General features: G+C 46.2%; 1 protein-coding gene across 7 annotated transcripts in view; it reads right to left on the bottom strand.

The window, feature by feature from the left end:
- MYO5B (myosin VB) overlaps positions 1-18,626 on the bottom strand; it is a 291,350-nt gene that overhangs the window by 7,505 nt on the left and 265,219 nt on the right. For all 7 annotated transcript variants that reach the window (XM_083465667.1, XM_083465669.1, XM_083465672.1 and 4 more), the window contains 9 exons: positions 16,996-17,194; positions 11,322-11,415; positions 8,333-8,476; positions 7,056-7,207; positions 5,747-5,836; positions 4,078-4,228; positions 2,353-2,638; positions 1,190-1,364; positions 212-292 (listed from right to left, as the gene is read on the bottom strand). In XM_083465667.1, coding sequence (XP_083321793.1) covers positions 212-292; positions 1,190-1,364; positions 2,353-2,638; positions 4,078-4,228; positions 5,747-5,836; positions 7,056-7,207; positions 8,333-8,476; positions 11,322-11,415; positions 16,996-17,194 — 1,372 coding nt within the window. The remainder of the gene's footprint in view (positions 1-211; positions 293-1,189; positions 1,365-2,352; positions 2,639-4,077; positions 4,229-5,746; positions 5,837-7,055; positions 7,208-8,332; positions 8,477-11,321; positions 11,416-16,995; positions 17,195-18,626) is intronic.

The following is an 18,626-nucleotide window of genomic DNA, read 5'->3' as shown; positions in this document are numbered from 1 at the left end:
TGATGCTGCACAGAAAAGGTACTAGTAGGAGGGGGAGGGAAACTGAGCATCTTGGGTTTTTAAAAAAAGGCAATATAAATGCTTTTGTATCCCTGTGATCTGTTCCTGAACCAAGGCTTTAAAAGCTCTGCCATTTAGAAAACACACATGGTTGGTTTTTCCTGTGAGGCAGAGGTAGAACTCCCCAATGCCTGTCTGTTGGAGCACTCACCTGAATGTTTCTTATGAAGGCTACTGTCACACGCTCTTCAAATTCATTCACGGGAGTGTAGAGATTGAGTATTTTTACAATCTGTGGACAGGAAAATAAGACGGAGGCTTAGAGGAGGGGGCATACACAGAGTAGCTGAATTGATGCTGTGCGCCCTGCATCACCCTTTATTTTAAAAAATGTAGCCACTTCTCTCAAGGAAAGAGGGAGAAAACTTAGGAACTAAGGGTGTAACTACAAGTTGCAAGGATAACACAGGGCACCCAACCTGGGTGGGGAGGGGAAGGTTAGATGCTTCCAGGTGGGAGGGGGTGCTTAACGTTTGCAACAGCTGCCCGGTGATTTTTCTCCTGTAAATGCTTTCCTTTGCCTGAGGGGGTGATAACCTCAGAGAGGACTTGGGGAGATCCAGGGTCAAATTCTTGCTTGGCCTTCAAGCTCACCAGTAAGGCAAAGGTAAAGGGACCCCTGACCGTTAGGTCCAGTTGTGACCGACTCTGGGGTTGCGGCGCTCATCTTGCTTTATTGGCAGAGGGAGCCGGTGTACAGCTTCCGGGTCATGTTGCCAGCATGACTAAGCTGCTTCTGGCAAACCAGAGCAGCGCACGGAAATGCCGTTTACCTTCCCGCCTATTTATCTACTTGCACTTTGACGTGCTTTTGAACTGCTAGCTTGGCAGGAGCAGGGACTGAGCAATGGGAGCTCACCTCGTCACGGGGATTCAAACTGCCGACCTTCTGATTGGCAAGTCCTAGGCTCTGTGGTTTAACCCACAGCGCCACCCGCGTCCCTAAGCTCCCTGAGCTCTTTAACCTCTCTCAGCTTGACCTATCTCACAAGGCTGTTGTGAGTTTAAAAACGGTGTGTGGGGGTTTTATTAGGACAGCAAAACAATCTTGTGTTTGGCTTTGTCAAGTCTTTTGTTAAGACTTTGACCTCATAAACAAGTAAATCAATGGATCCCTTCACCTCCTTACCTGCTGTGTGGTGAGGGCTGTGCATAAGGAACATATTGCCTCCGCATCTTCTGAGGTCTTCTTCTTCAGCTGCAGGAGCTGTGCCGCTTGGATCAGAGGCTCCATGGTCTTGGCAGCCCCGCTCTGTAGTAGATTCTTTCCTCGCAACCATTCCTCCAGCTGGCTGATGTTAAACCTGGACCGACACAAGAAGGCCATAATTAAAAAAAAAAAAGGAGGAGGAAGAGGAAATACTTCAAACCTGGCAGGTTGCCTCTGAAAGTGGCTGAGAAGATTTGAGTTTCCCAAGGCAAAAGAGACCCTTGGGTGTGCTCCTCTGTAGCGACTGACTCCCAAAGATGATCTACACAGCATGAGAGATGAGCTAAAGTCGAGGCAACTGGTATGATTGCGCTACTGCAACAGGGATGGCACACACAATGCTCCCACATTTTCTTGGTGAGGCCGTGCATACTACTGCCCTTCTTCCTCCTGAAAAACTGGTATCTATGGGACCGGCTCTCCTGGTCTGCCCCACAAAGGACCTTAAGGTCCATGAATAACCATAGTTTAGAGGTCCCAGGCCCTAAGGAAGTCAGGCTATCCTCCACCAGAGCCAGGGCCTTCTCAATGATGGCTCCGACCTGGTGGAATGCTCTGCCCCACGAGACTAGGGCCCTTCAGGATTTAACCTCCTTCTATCGGGCCTGTAAGACAGAGCTATTCCGCCTGGCCTTTAATTTGAATTCAGCCGGATCTTTTATTTCCCTTCTCTTCCCTCCCCCTGCTCTTTTATGAAGATCACCCGCTCTGAGACCCCACAGCTAATTCTCCCCTGGCCTCCTCACTGGCCCAAGTAGGACCAATTCAGCCAGCTAGCCCTGGGGATTATCTAATGCTTATTTCCCTTAAATTGATTTTTGAATTTTATCGTTATTCATGTTTTTATACTGTATTTTATGCTGCTTTTATAATCAAGTGTTTTAAATTGGTTGCTAGCCGCCCTGAGCCCAGTTTTTGAACTGGGAAGGGCGGGGTATAAATAAATTATTATTATTATTATTATTATTATTATTATTATTATTATTATTATTACTGGGAGAAGCAAAATGGTGGCATTGGGAGACGTGCAGCCTTTGGGAGGGGTGGCTAAGCATGAACATGTGCTTTGGCCTGAACCCCACCTGAGTTGCATGCCTGTGCTCCACGAACAGACATCCTTCCTCAGCAGCAGATTGTTCAGGGCCACCGCATTGATCATGTAGAAGAGCTGTTTCACAGCCTGCTGGATGATCTCGGGGTCGAGGCCCTGGTCGTACATGACGCTGTGGAACGTGTTCAGCTGGCGGATGATGGCCTCCAAGGTGTAGAAGTTGTCGCTGTCCCCCATGCTGGAGGTCCGCTTGCGGTAGCCCATTGGCTTCACGCCCGACAGACCCTGGATGCTCTCGTTTTCTAACACCGCCGTCACTAGGAAGGAAAGAAATCACCGTATTTGTCACTCTATAAGACGCACCAGACCATAAGACGCACCTAGTTTTTGGAGGAGGAAAACAAGGGGGGAAAAATTCTGAATCTCAGAAGCCAGAACAGCAAGAGGGATCGCTGCACAGTGAAAGCAGCAATCCCTCTTGCTGTTCTGGCTTCTGGGATAGCTGCGCAGTCTGCATTCGCTCCATAAGATGCACACACATTTCCCCTTACTTTTTAGGAGGGAAAAGTGAGTCTTATAGAGCAAAAAATACGGTGTTTGCAAAAAGCAAACTAGGTGTCTTGAGAAACCTGAAATGCTTGTGTTTCAGTGCCGAGTTTTCCTAAATACCTCCACCCACCTATCCAGCTGCACAAGTCTGCCTGCCTCTAAATCATCTGCAAATTGCAGGCAATTTGCATTTCAGTCCCATGAGTGGATAGTAATGGGCTGTGGTAGTTCTAGTGGCAAATGAACACAGCGCTCTGGTAGCCCAGAGGGAGCAATCAGCAGAAGGAACTTTCACCTAGCACCAAGGAAGACTTCCTTTGTCAGATTAATCTTCTCGCTCTTGGCATAGGGATGGATAATTTTATGCAGCATTCCTCCTGCGTCGGTGTTGGGGAGGATTAATTACTTAATGGTTATAAAGCACGGGAAAATGGTGTGGGCAACAGGATGGGTTGGAACCCAATTAACATACTGTAAAAATTACGAACACCTCTGCACAGAGGTATCATAAATACACACTGCAGCCCCAGCATGCAGTTTGAGTAACTTGCGTATTTTAAGCCCTTGCGTAACCCAGGCGGAAAAGGGAGGCAAGGAAAGGTAAAATTAACGTTCCTAGATGAATCTGAAAACATGTGGAACTGAGTACTGAGCAAGGGCCTCAGGACTGTACAAATGTCAGCATTTGCTCCCCCCCCCCAACAAGTTTCTAGTCTTCATGGCTGTGAAAATGCATAGGCCTGGTGAAATTTCAGGAATCATAGCAGGGATTCCTGTGCAATTAGCGTTTAAATTCCTGTGAAGGGATTGTGGTGGGAAAACTCATTGGCACAGATAATCCCCATTGGATGCCTGCCAAGTTCTGGTTTCAGATCAGTGCTTAAAAAACCACAAGGATTTTCAGTTCCAACACGAAGTTCTCTTGCATAGATTCCTCCCTAGCAACAACTCCAAAAATAGTTTCCATGTATGAAAACATGATGCCCAAACTGGCTGATAATGTGCACAAACCACAAACAACTCCTTCACTGCAAACCCTATTGCCGTTTGGGGCGCTGTGCCCACTGGGTAACTTGGTAGATAGTATTGGTCACCCCAAATATTATGGATATGAGTCTGCTTCTGTTGGATTCCATCTCCCAGTTTAATTCAGGGTGCGCTGAAATGCACCACTGGGCTGAGTTAAATATGAGCACTGGTGTTTCACCTATCATGGGCTGCAAGACGCCTTCTGCAATTTTAATGAGCTGCTGGTAGATCTGAATGGAAAGATCACTCAGGATCTGGCGGTACTCCGTGAGGTCGAAGTTCTTCAGGCAATGTTCATTCTGCTTCACAGTATTCTGGGTCATAAAACCCTAAAAAAAAAGGGAGAGCAACAAAAGGGAGACATTTAGCCACGATTGGTTTGCTGACATGTAAACCAAAGCAGACTCTTCCAAACACGACCCTGAGAAAGGCTTGGGCTTTTTGGCCAGATCTCAGGGTCATTGTTGCCCACTGCCCATTTGCAGGTTTCTGACAGGCAAATCGAGTTCCCCATGATGTCTAAGCAGACACTGTTTAGATGGGAGTGTTCTGCCCTCCTGCTTGATCTATGGAGCCCTTGATCTATGGCAGGAGAAGGTCTCTCTCATTGGAGAAGTTCAAGTGACTACCAGGTCTTGAGCATTTCATTAGCTGCTCAGTGCAGGTATGAATTTGAAACCCACAATGGGCAGCATGTTCTGGGATGAAGGTAAAGGTAAAGGACACCTGGACAGGTAAGTCCAGTCAAAGGCGACTATGGGGTTGTGGCGTTCATCTCGCTTTCAGGCTGAAGGAGCCGGCATTTGTCCACGGAACAGCTTTCCAGGTCATGCGGCCAGCATGACTAGACCACTTCTGGCGCAATGGAACACCGTGATGGAAGCCAGAGCGCACGGAAACGCCATTTACCTTCAAAGTGCAGCGGTATCTATTTATCTACTTGCACTGGTGTGCTTTCGAACTGCTAGGTTGGCAGGAACTGGGACAGTGCAACGGGAGCTCACCCCGTTGCACAGATTCAAACCACCAACCTTCCGTTCGGCAAGCCCAAGAGGCTTGGTGGTTTAGACCACAGCGCCACCCGCTCCTGTACATTGTGTTCTGGGATGAGGAGGAACACCAAGATCCTCTTGCTGGGCAGGATGCATGATGCACAGCACACACACTGGCATATTTTCATGTTGATATACTTAACTAAAAATAGGCAAATAGGGAAAAGGCATTTTGGCTAAGTCCACCCCCCCATCCTGCTTCTGGAAACGATCTAAGGACATTTTTGTTGTTGTTATTCTAGATCTACTGAAGTTAAACTCAAGGGAATAAGCAGCTGTAGCTTCCAGGGCAGAGCCATAGGAGGGTGAAAAACTTTATGCTAATAGGGGACTCATTCTCCGAGTGTGGAGCCTTGTGTAGCAAAATGGTGCTGTCCATAAATAGAGGTGTCAACAGACCTGGAGGAAACCCAAATTTGCACAATCTTTAGATAAACCCCTAAAGGAGAGGAAACCCCAAAAACAAAACAAAACCACACATAGTCAACAAAGACTGAGCATGCTCAGTGAGAACAGAATACGTCCACAGGTGGAGCAAGAGAACAGAAAATCAGGGGGGTGGGTGAGAAAATATGTAATATCCTGTACTCAACACTGCACATTTTTCTTGCAAATCCCATTTGTTCTGATAAAAAATACTGCAAAGATATTGAAAGCAATTCAGCATTAGACTTCAATGGCAAGTTCCCATTGAAGTGAATGGGAGCAGCAGTGCTTATTTCAGTAGAGAAGTTACAGGTGACAGACTGTGTGCACATCCATCATGGCGACATTTCCCACAACCGCTTATCTCACCGTATCCCCACTGTATTGCTTCAGGCAATGTAGAAGGCGGCAGGTGTTAGCCAGCCAAAACGACGTCATCTCAAAGTCGTCGTGATGTTTCTGCAAAGAACCCAAAACAAATATGAAGAAAACCCTGTTTGAAACCTCTGCTTTTATGGGTTAGTTTTGCTTAAAAACCCCTGATTAATTCCTGGAGTCACAATATCCTTCTAGTCACACGTCCATTATAGGCAGGTGATCTAGATATCTGCAGCAGGAATGCTTAATTCTGCTATTTCCAAATATGCTTGCATTGAACCATTAGGGAGGTAGTGTTGCTGTATCAGGAGGAGAAGCAATTTAGTGTAATAGGATTGTAAGAATGGAGGGGCAGACAAGGAGCCATCCCTTGAGCCCATGAGACTTCTTCATTACCTTCTTGAAAGAAATCTGGTTCGATCAGTTACATCTTGCTTGCAACAAAGCCTGGCACTTTCCCTTCATGGGTATCATACAGACTTTTGGTTGCTCAGTCTGCAGCATAAATTCTTTGGTACCAGGATTGGCTCAAAGCTTAAGGTGGGTGCTGGAGTAAGTGCCCTTTGGTGGACGCTATCCGACTTATCTGGCAGTGGTTCCTAGCTGAAGGCAGCTAGGTGGCTCCTAGCTGTACTTTCCCCTGATGATAGCATCACAGCAGAGCAGGAAATTAACATGGCTGCTCACAGACTCAGCTGCCTGGCATGGGTGGGACAAGGCAGACATCAGTGCTGGTAGGTCCTGCCAGGATGCTGGGGCCTTGGCAGATCATAGATGCTGACACCAGGCCTGGTGGGAAGAGTAAGGTCTAGAAATTGTGAGCTCTGAAGCAAAGGCCATGAGAAAGAGAACGAATGTGAAGTTCTTGACACATCTACTGATGCTCTTGCAAATGCCTGAGAGCAGGCTTCTTCAACTTCGGCCCTCCAGATGTTTTTGGCCTACATCTCCCATGATCCCTAGCTAAGCAGGACCAGTGGTCAGGGATGATGGGAATTGTAGTCTCAAAACATCTTGAGGGCCAGGTTGAGGAAGCCTGCCTAAGAGGCTCTCTGGGTGCACTTTATGTCTTTAAAGGTCCCAGTGTTTATGGAGAAAGTTTCTTGAGTTCTGGATGGAGGGGCAGCCATATTCTTTCCCTAAAAACTTCTACTGCCAACCATCCAGTTGTATGTTTAACCTTGTCACACTTCTTGCTAATAATTTCAGAACAAAGCCAAGCAAACAATAAAGCCCCAGGGAATTTGTTCCCATTAGAAAAACCCTGAAGTTAGGTATTAGGGTTTTGCTTTGTTTTTACCTTTAATACTTTTTTAATGCCATTGATGGTAGAGGTAAGCAAGGAGTGCACTTTATGATCATCGTTACTATAATCTGCATGCCTGATACACATGTAAAGGATGTAGGCAGGAAGACAGGGCACCGTGGCAGAGACCATCTGGGGCTTCAGATCTGTGAGCAGGAGAGAAAACCTTTCAGACAACCTGACTTCTTAACGGCGTAGTTCTATATTATGCACACCATCTGAATGATGACCAAATCACAGAATTACTTAATTATCAGATTAATCCCCTACAATATAAAATCTATACAAAAAACTCTCTCATTTTTTTTTAAAAAAACCCCAGTTATGCATGCATTAGCTAAATGAAGTATATCACATTGTGAAGAAATGGACCCACATTAATACAGTTAAGTGGGCACCGCAGTCAAAAACTCAGTGTGTAAGAGGGATTTAAATCTGATGATTTAAATACTTTACATCTGACGATTTAAGTACTTTACAAGCTATTTTAAATCCTTTAAAAAACCAGAATGATATCTGATTTCTACATGATTTCTGATCATTTTTGCACCTGCTTAGGTTTGGCAATTCTGCAGCATCAGACACTCAGTACTGCTTTCCAGGGGACGCCGTATAATTTGCTTGCTGTCAAATTTTTGTGTTTCTGCTGTGAAACCCTTGCACGTTGCAGAGTATTCTGGGAAGTGTTAAGTGTTCTCAGGTGCACACTATAGAATAGCCAAGTCTTCGGGATCAGGTTAAAGATTCATGCAGTCCATCATGCTGGCCAGCAAGACGCTTCCAGGAAGCTCGAAAGGCAGTCCTCCTTTCCTGCAATGCTGAGATATTCCATCCAGGCTCTACAGCTAACAGCCATAGACAGACCTATCTGTGGTGGATTGGTCGCACCCTTTTTGATACTGAATTCCACAAATTAATTGTGCGCTGTGTGAAGAAGTACTTGACATGGTCGGACTTCCTGGGACCACCACACAAAACAGAAAGTGCACCTTAGTGCTTGAATTGCCGGGTGGAAAAGAGTCTCCCCCCTGCCTTCTTCCTTCAGCAACAGCCTACTTCAATAAACTTGTTCCCATGGCTTGCCTGGAAATGGGCTTCACCCCTACTCCACCTGTTTCTACTGTTTCAGTTCAAATGTCCTTTCCCTGCAGCCGCCCATTACAGGGCAACTTCAGTAGATCTTTCAGGGAAGTGTGCCTGCTGTTCCTACTGGGGAATCTCTGAGGTTTCTTTTAATAACTAGGCCTGACAAGCAAAGCCAAGAGCATTACCTGTAATGAGATTTTTCACAAGTAGCGGCTCATCTTCTTTGCAATACTCCAGCATTCCCTGGAAATCTTTCTCCTTCCTTTGGACAGTGACCTGTCTGTTGAGTTCATGCTGCCGCTTTTCAGTCTGTTCGACAACTTGATCGGCTGCAGAGAGAAAACAGATGAGCTGACGCTGAATTGCTAAATGATCAGTGCTGCCAGATACCTTACAGGCAGGCTTAAAGCAGCAGCCTTGAAAAGCAGCTAGCGCCTTCTGGTTTGGTCCATTTCAAGCTGGCGGTCTCCGAGAGAGGACTGCTGCAGGGAGATTTCTTACCCGTGGTTAGGAGATCAGGAGCGAGCCACAGAATTGCACACTTCCTTCTCACCTCCCTTGGCATGAATTCCACTGCCCACTTTAACTGGGGCTCAGTGTTGGAAAGGCACCAAAGCTAACTGAACTTGGACTGATGTCTGTGCTTAAAGGTAAAGGGACCCCTGACCATTAGGTCCAGTCGTGACAGACTCTGGGGTTGCGGCGCTCATCTCGCTTTATTGGCCAAGGGAGCCGGCATTTGTCCGCAGACAGCTTCTGAGTCATGTGGCCAGCATGACTAAGCCACTTCTGGCGAACCAGAGCAGTGCACGGAAATGCTGTTTACATTCCCGCCAGAGCGGTACCTATTTATCTACTTGCACTTTGACGTGCTTTTGAACTGCTAGGTTGGCAGAAGCTGGGACCAGACAACAGGAGCTCACCCTGTCGCGGGGATTCGAACAGCCGACCTTCTGATCGGCAAGTCCTAGGCTCTGTGGTTTAACCCACAGCACCACCCGCGTCCCATGTCTGTGCTTAGGTTCTCACAAAAAGCTGATAAAGTGAGGCTGTGTGTGTGTCATCTCTCTTCAGACTATGGGTGGGGCACATGGCTCCAGTGATTTAATGCTCCTCCATACGAAAGCCTTACTTGCACACAGAAGGCTAGCGCATGCCTCATATCCCTTGTTTTCCATGCCCAGGTAAGTACTTTAATATGCAGAAGCATTCAATGAGATGAGCCTTCTCCTAAGGTCTGGTATAGCTCCGGCCAAGGTTTACTTCCCCACATCTGTTTGTGAGAAAGAATCACAAGCTCTACAGGTGCCAACAGTTGCATGCCCTGCAATTGTTATATCCTCTCCTTTCTTGTCCATTCCTTCCCTACATGAACAAAAGAAACCTCTCCAGAGGCTTTCGTAATCACACTTATGCAGGAGTAAGCAGCTCTGAACCAAGTGGGAATTACTTCTAAGTATACACACCTGCTAATAAAAATGGATCTTGTGATCACTCATAATCACAAAAAGTTGCATCACCATCAAGTCCATTAATGGACCGAGCAGCTCACTGCTAATTTGCAGTTAACTGCCAATGGCTACAGATCCCATACACTTATTTGGATGCTATCATGTATTTATTTTTTTAAAATTTGATTTACTGTTACAAATATATCCCATCTTTTCTCCAAGGAGCGCAAAGCAGTGCGCATGGTCCCCCCCCCCGCCCACCATTTTATCCTCACAGCAACCCTGTGAGGTGGGTTAGGCAGAGAGACTATGACTTGCCCAAGGTCACCTAGCGAGTTTCATGTCTGAGCAGGGATTTGAGGCCTGGTGTCCCAACACTCTTTTATCACAGCGCCACACTGGTTCTCAGTGTAGTAAGATATGGCAAGCTGCCCTCTGTATTGCTTTGTTGTTTTTTTGTTCCTGTTTTTATCATGTGCTTTGTGTTGCTGTACTGTGTTTTGATGTTGTGAACCGCGCCAAGATCTATGGATGAAGGGCAGCATACAAATTTAATAGATAAATAGATAGATAAATAAATAACCGTTCTGTGAGAGAGAGAAGATCTGGCCGCAACAACTAAATCGTATGTGCAGCCCACCTCCCACTCTCAAACCTGGTCCAAGATGCTCATCATTAAGTCCTGACTTCCTGGATTGATCCCTAGTGGACAACTCGGCTGCAGCCATTAGACAAAACTGCTGTGTTCACAGGAAAAAGAGAAGCTCTGCTCTTTAACCGTACAGGAAGATGGTGACCGTACTGATGCTTTTTGTGTGTTAACACTGTTTAAAGTGGCTTACCATAGAGGATAACCGCTGTGGCACCCTGGTGAGGGGCGCAGCCGTGATATTTATTAGGAAAATGGATATTAAGGCACAATTCAAATAATGCGGCAAGTGTCACTTTGAGGCATGTAAATTACAGTGACAAGAACCATCTGCTCCAGCTGCCACGATGCAGAATCCCCTATTCATTAGGCTTAATTTCATTTAATGACCAGCTTTCCAAAACCAGTCCTTCGGATCAAAGCCTGGCGTAGCTAATCGATCTGTCAAGCCACCAAGATAAAAAGAATTACAGGGCTGCACAGATGTCTTCTTTCCATGTTCCTTTCTTGCTGAGGCATTTCAACTGCTGCTGTAAATATACAGGGTTCCCTTAATAGGTGCAATTTATCCAAGAGGCACCAGGAGGTGGAGTGCTTCCTCGATATTGGAAGTACTAAAAGCCAAAGGAAGGCAGGACCGAAAAGGGCCACAGGGAGGCACCATGAGAACTGATTTTTAAAGCAGTCCAGCTCCTGTCCTATTTTATAGGCAAGAATTGTTCACCCCAGTCTATCAAGAAGATGTTATAGTGGGGGGTGAGATGACTGATGGCACCTATATACCCTTGTATCCTGACAACATCTACCTACCAAATGAGTAACAAGGACTCTGGCTCTTAAGGTTCCTGACCGTTCCTTCCCCCTATGCATAACTCTCCTTGGTTTTCCAATCAATATCCTGATTTACACCTTAATATCATATCATCTGCTGCAGCCTCAGAGTTTCTGGCTTTCTGTTGGTTTAAAGATGCACAAGCTGCTCAGTTGAACTGAACTCTCTGTTATGGGGAAAGGAACACAACGGAGTTCTGTTGACTTCTCATCTACAGCAGGAACATCTCAAGCCAGACCTACCTTCATAATCTTGGACTTTCTTCATGTAAATCTTGAGCTGCTTTTTCAGCTTGCTTTCATTCTTCTTCAGTTTTTCCAGCAGCTCTTTGAGATCCTGAAAGACAGGAATGACATCTGCAATCAAGTTAAACTGCTTCACTTGGCTAACAGAGCAAAAGTCTGCGTGCGCTGCTGCCAAACGCTCTGCTTCAGCCGTGCAAACACAAAACCCGCAAATGGTTCGTGGCACTCCCTTTACTGATTTGCATTAAAACAGTCCCCAGCAAGGGCGTTCCCACTTTGAACAGGTAATCGGAAAACATGCTAAAATGTAATAAAAGGGCCTGTCATAGCTAGAAACACCCCCCCCCCCCAGTGTTGCATTTACCTCCAAGGGTTTGGCGTTTCTCTCTAGCTACAGGGCGTTCCGGTTGTATGCCCTTTCCCAGGGCTTACAGCTTAAATTTATGGGAGGCATGAAAATGACTGGAAATTAGAAGCACTAACAATTCCACTAATGAGTATGCAAGGAATCCTGGTTTTAGTTTGGCACACCCAGTCCATAATGCTGTTCTGTCTCCTTTCCACATTCAGATTGGCCTCATTCACAGGGGTAGGGAACCCCTGACCAAATTTGTGGGCCTAATTTGGCCTCATGCAGGTTGACACATCAGGTGCGGAGCAAGTAGAGACGTACAGCAGATAGGAACCTTGCAGAAAGCAGCGTTGAAGGCTTGGTGACCGATCAGGAGATAGTTCCCCATTGTGCTTTTTGAGGTTTTCCCATAGTTAATTCATGGTTTGTGGTTTCCTGCTTGTCAGTTTCCCTGTTCACATGGCAGGAAATTACGTGACAGGAAGGGGTAGAGCTAAAAAGCTCACTGGTTCAAGGATTTCCATATGGGGCGCTCCCTCAGTTAAAGTTTATACCACAGTCAAACTAAGCTGTGGTTTAACTGAACATGCAGCCTGCTGGTAAAAGGTAAAGGGAACCAGAGAAGTGTACAGAAACGCCGTTTACCTTCCCGCCGGAGCGGTACCTATTTATCTACTTGCACTTTGACATGCTTTCAAACTGCTAGGTTGGCTGGAGCAGGGACGGAGCAACGGGAGCTCACCCTGTCGCGGGGATTTGAACCGCTGACCCTCTGATGGGAAGCGGGTGGCGCTGTGGTCTAACCCACAGAGCCTAGGGCTTGCAGCCTGCTGGTGCATGCTGCTAAAAAACCACTGGTGGTTTGCACTTCCCGCTGCTTCTAGGAAGCAAGCCATGAGCTGTGGCATGAGTGTCACGCCTGAACCTGGGTTTGTGGTTTGTCTTGTCCAGAGAAAGCATGAGCAGTAAGCCCAAAACAAACCTTGCTGACCACTCACAGTTTGGTTCGGAAATAATGAGCCTGGGATTGGACATAACGCCAAGCCAGAGGATGGTTTAGCTCCCAGAAATAGGACCAGCACCTCCAATTTCAGCAATGTGCATCAGTGCACACTGCACATTCGCCTTGAAGCCACAGCTCAACTATGGTCTAAAAGTGTGTGAACAAGGTCACCATCTTCATGGGGTAAATTGCTGGTGCATGCCCATGAATAAAAACTGCTAGGGAGAGCCAGTGTGGTATTTTGGGCAGTTGGACCAGAGGGAACAGGCTTCAAATCCCTGCTCAGACACCATGTTCACTGATGAATCACAGGCTCTCAGCCCAAACTACCTCATGGGGTTTAGTGAGGATTAAATGGGAGAAGCCCAATTTCTAAGCTCAACTGAATATCTAGAATGAAGGACAAGGCACACAGATACAACAAATAAAATAAGCAGAAAGGTCTAAGGAAATTGTTGTCTTCTTCAGCCAGAAAGAAGTTGTCTAACTTTTTTTTTTAAGAGACCCTAAACACACCAGCAGCTTTTTAAAGCTGTACATTGATTTCTCTTTCAGGGTCCATTTCAGTCTGCACCAGACCAATCAATCATGCGTTGTGAGCTTTTCATATAATAGTAAAGTGAGTAATTTGTCAAGTTGCTCAGGGTGAGGCTGAATTATTTTAAGGAGCCAGTTATCGTGTTCTCTCTTTGCTTGCTGCTCGACTGCCTGCCTGATCTAGCTGTAACGTTATCAAAAGCTTGATTCCGTGTAGAAGATGGAGACAGTGTGGTTCAGCAGTTAAAACCCCCAGATTATACCATCAGCAGTTTGAAGCAGTAAAGCCTTCCTTGCAATGTTTGGGCTGCAAGTAGAGGGAAGGGGAAAAGAAGGCTGCATTGTCTTCTCATTACATTAGATACATAGTGGTTTCTTCAAGTGCAGGGTTTAGGATTTTTAAACACATGTACGCACACACAAATTGCCCACGTGATTCTCAAATCTGGAACAGGACCCTAGTGTCAGGGTTAGGAGTGCTTTAACTGTTTGTCCTCTGCTGTGTTAGCAATCCAGATAAGGCCTTCTGTACCAGTGGGGGACACGGGTGGCCCTGTGGGTTAAACCACAGAGCCTAGGGCTTGCCAATCAGAAGGTCGCGGTTCGAATCCCCGCGATGGGGTGAGCTCCCGTTGCTCGGTCCCTGCTCCTGCCAACCTAGCAGTTCGAAACCAAAAAGTGCAAGTAGATAAATAGGTACCGCTCCGGCGGGAATGTAAACGGCGTTTCCGTGCGCTGCTCTGGTTCGCCAGAAGCGGCTTAGTAATGCTGGCCACATGACCCAGAAGCTGTATGCCGGCTCCCTTGGCCAATAAAGTGAGATGAGCGCTGCAACCCCAGAGTCGGTCACGACTGGACCTAATGGTCAGGGGTCCCTTTACCTTTACCTGCATTGGGGAGGAGTGTGTGTCTCCCATTCACTTCAATGGATAATTTTTTAGCCTAATACCAATTTAAGGCATGTTCCCACCAATATTGATTCAGACTGTGGTGGCAATTTGTATGAAACATTTCCATGAAGCTAACGTGACATGTAGTGTGATCCTCAGCTGTGCAGGAAATCCATGCAAGGCTAGCCTCATGTTTGTAGTTTTCGCACAGTGCCTGGAGTTTAGAGATGCTTCATAAGTACTAATTAAAGCTGTGTGTGCAAAGAACAACAATCCTGGCAAGAAAATGGCAAGTGTTTGTTTGACAGCCCTCGATTGCTGGAGCTTCTGCCAACGGGTTAAGCAATAAGCAGGTCTCTCCATGGCATGCCACAAAACCTTGCTCCCAACATAAATAATTACATCAAGAACAATCAGGGAATTAGTGGTTTATCTGACAAGGCTTCCTCCTACCAATTATTGCTTGTCAATCAGTCAGTCTTTGTTGCCCTCTGCCTAGCCAAAGAAACAACCTAAGGTCACTGATTCCCGACTTCCAGGGGAAGCAAAACACGGTACATAATAATTTACAATTTGCCACCTCAGTGCTTTTTGCCACAGTTCTTGACGTTCATATTTAAATGATTCTGACACATCTGCTTGGAAGTGATAAAAGTTTTCCTAATAAGATGCCACTGTGGAGCACAAGCAGCAAGTAAATTGATCCCCATAAGCTCTCTACATTCTTTCGCGCTAGAGGGCCCCCTACTCTACAGACCGCAATATCTCCAGGTATAAAGGCCATAGCTCAGTGATAAGAGCATATGCTCTGCATTCAGAAGTCCCAGGCCCAATCTATGGTTTATCCGGTTAAAAGGATCAGGTGATGGGAAACACTTTATGCCTGAAGTTCTGGAAAGTTGCTGTCAGGAAAGAGCAGGTAATGCTAGGCCAGGAGTAGCCAATGTGGTGCTCTCCAGATGTTCATAGAATCACAGAGTTGGAAGGGACCCTGAGGGTCATCTAGTCCAACCCCCTGCAATGCAGGAATCTCAACTGAAGCATCCATGACAGATGGCCATCCATCCTCTGCTTAGAAATCTCTGAGGAAGGAGAGTGCACAGCCTCCCTAGGGTTCTACTGTCAGGCAACTTTTACTGTTGTTGAACCACAACTTCCATCTTTCCTGACCACTGGCTATGCTGGCAGGGGCTGATGGGAGTCTCACAATATCAAGAGGGCACTACATTGCCTATCTATGTGATAGGCTGCATGGACCGGTGCTTTAACACAGCACCTATGTTTCTCTCTCCTGCTATGAAAATCTCTCCCTCTCAAGACGCCACATCAGGGACATACAGTGGTACCTCGGGTTACATACGCTTCAGGTTACATACGCTTCAGGTTACAGACTCCGCTAGCCCAGAAATATTACCTCGGGTTAAGAACTTTGCTTCAGGATGAGAACAGAAATCATGCAGCGGCGGCGCAGCGGCAGCGGGAGGCCCCATTAGCTAAAGTGGTGCTTCAGGTTAAGAACAATTTCAGGTTAAGAACGGACCTCCGGAACGAATTAAGTACTTAACCCGAGGTACCACTGTACTCTACACCCAATATTGACCATGGTGTGGGCTGGGCTGCCACACAACTTAGTTATCCCTGACATCTTCCTGAAACATCTGCAATGTATCTATAAATTATAAGGAGCTGCCTTAGGGTTGATGGTCTGTATTGCCCAATGCTGGGTAGAATTATCAATCCTTTGCAGCCCTGCTACGGATTCAGACATTTGGCAGTTGCTTAGTTACTGTTTTGAATACAACATGATTTGTAAGCTGCCCTATGTGGGAAGTCTTCTCCTCTGCACACATAATGGTTTGCATCTGTATAGTGGAAACGAAAGGTCTCACCTACTGGGCTGCTACACACAACCATCTCCCCAGACAGTACGAGATGGAGAGAGGGCTGTTGCACCCATGCATTTCCTGCAGGTTTCCCACTGGCATCAGACTGGCCACTGTGAGAACAGGATACCAGATTAGATGGGCCTTTGGTCTGATCCAGCATGGCTCATCTTATTGAGCCCTGCCCTGGAACATAACTGAAAGGAGACTCAGACATTACAAGAGCGGGTGGAGGTGCCAAAGGCAGAGGTGTGCAAGCAGCTCTTTCCTCCCCCCTGTCTCCAAGACAGGGTCTTTTTCACCCATAGCACGATTGCAGCAATCCGCAGCAGGAAGAGCCAAGGTACGCAGGCTGAGACCCTACCTGCCCGCAGACTGTCTCGCCAAAGTGGTGCATGCTCTAGTTATCTCCCACTTGGACTGCTGCAATGCGCTCTACCTGGGGCTACCTTTGAAGGTGACCCGGAAACTACAAGTAATCCAGAATGCGGCAGCTAGACTGGTGACTGGGAGAGGCCGCCGAGACCACATAACACCGGTCTTGAAAGACCTTCATTGGCTCCCAGTACGTTTCCGAGCACAATTCAAAGTGTTGGTGCTGGCCTTTAAAGCCCTAAACGGCCTCGGCCCAGTATACCTGAAGGAGCGTCTCCACCCCCATCATTCTGCCCGGACGCTGAGGTCCAGCGCCGAGGGCCTTCTGGCGGTTCCCTCATTGCGAGAAGCAAAGCTACAGGGAACCAGGCAGAGGGCCTTCTTGGGAGTGGCGCCTGCCCTGTGGAACGCCCTCCCATCAGATGTCAAAGAGATAAACAACTACCTGACATTCAGAAGACATCTTAAAGTAGCCCTGTTCAGGGAAGTTTTTAATGTATGACATATTAGTGTATTTTTGGTATTTGTGGAAGCCACCCAGAGTTTCCCCAGCCAGATGGGCGGGGTACAAATAATATATTATTATTATTATTATTATTATATTATTATTATTCTGCCAGTCCACCCCTACCAGGTTTTCGCTGGTCAGCCGCATGATTTCTTGCTGGATTCCGAACTCCACTTGGGCTTCTGGCGACAGCTGCAGCGTCTGGAAGAAGACCTCCTGCTGTTTCTCCATCTCTTCCCTCAAGGTCCCCATTTGCTCCTTCAGAGTTTCTACTTCCTCTTCATGCTCTCTCCTCTGATCCTGGAGCTGGGCCTCAAGGAGCCTGAGTGTGTGTGGGGGGAGGCGAAGTGGGGGAATACAGAGAAATCACAAAATCACTTGACCTCTCAAAGCCAAGGTCCGGAAGAAACAAAGAAACCGCACAACAACTGGACACGAGGGATACGATTAGGATCGCCCAGCCAGCAGAGCATGAGAATCTTAACCTTGTGAGTGTGAGCTCCACGTTGGGCAAAAGATTTCTGCTTGCAGGGACTAGATGGGGTCCCTTGGGGTCCCTCCCAACTCTACAATTCGTTGACTCTATGAACTACTATGGGTGGGGCATGAATTATCAGAGGGAAATGGGCCCCCTTTAAGAGTTGAGGGCAGTTGCTAAGTGACAACACTGCATCAGCTCTGAAGCCACTCTTCTGTAAAATATTTCTGTAAAGCCAGCTGTTGTGAAGAACGACACACTAAGGAGTTTGTATTGGGCATAGGTTACGACCTGCAAGGATTTTTATCGTTAGGTATTGAAAAGTTCTTTCCATCGCTACGCTGTTAAATGGATATCAAGTGGTACAGGATACAGTGCTGGTACAGCTGAGGATTGTATGAGGTCAAACTAAGAATGATAACTTTACTGTGGTGTGGTCTGATTTTATAATATTTACTAATATTGAAGAGCATGGACAATCCCCCTTACAGACATACAATAAAGTTTGGTTGACATAGATTCTCCTTTCCTTTTCACGCAATGTATCTAAAATAACAAAAAAAAAGTTTGAATTTTTACGTAGAAACTTTGTATTTTATTTTCAAATCATCCGTTCTGAGAGAAATGAATAGCAAACTAACTTTTCCGATGGGTATGTTTTGGATATGGTATACACTGAAGAGTTTTTGATTTATTCTGTAAAACAATTACCTAATTTTGTTTTATTTATCATTTTTTTCTCCTCCTCTCTTTCAGTTACTTTATCCCACAACAATCTTAGTTTGTGTCAGTTTGTTTCATTGAAGTGTATAATGTTTTGACAGTGGCAATATTTTTTCCCTTTCCTTTTTATGCGTTTTAAACTATAATAAAGATTAAAACAAATGCAAAAACTCTGAAGCCATTCCAGCAAGAAGGAAGCAACCAGCCACACTTCCGGGGGGGGGGGGGCTTCTGAGGGGCTCATGCCACTGTTCATGGTGCAAGCCTTTTAAAAGTTATTATCATTATATTACATATTTATTTCTACCCTGCATTTTTCCCTGACAGGACTCAAGGCAGCTCAAAATTAAGAACTGCTAAAAACATAGAAAAACCAATAATTAAAAAACAATTAAATGATAGAATTTTAAAAAAATTATACATATAAACAATCTATTAAAACCACACCAATAATTACAATAAAGACACCACAGCACCAACCCTTTCATTAAAAACAGCCAGGAACTGTTGGAACAAGAAGGTATTTGCCTGCCAGCGCAAGGACAACAAGGAC

The sequence above is a fragment of the Podarcis liolepis genome, assembly GCF_965112155.1.
Source record: "Podarcis liolepis genome assembly, chromosome: 11".
NCBI lineage: Eukaryota > Metazoa > Chordata > Lepidosauria > Squamata > Lacertidae > Podarcis > Podarcis liolepis.
This window is presented reverse-complemented; position numbering and strand designations above follow the sequence as displayed.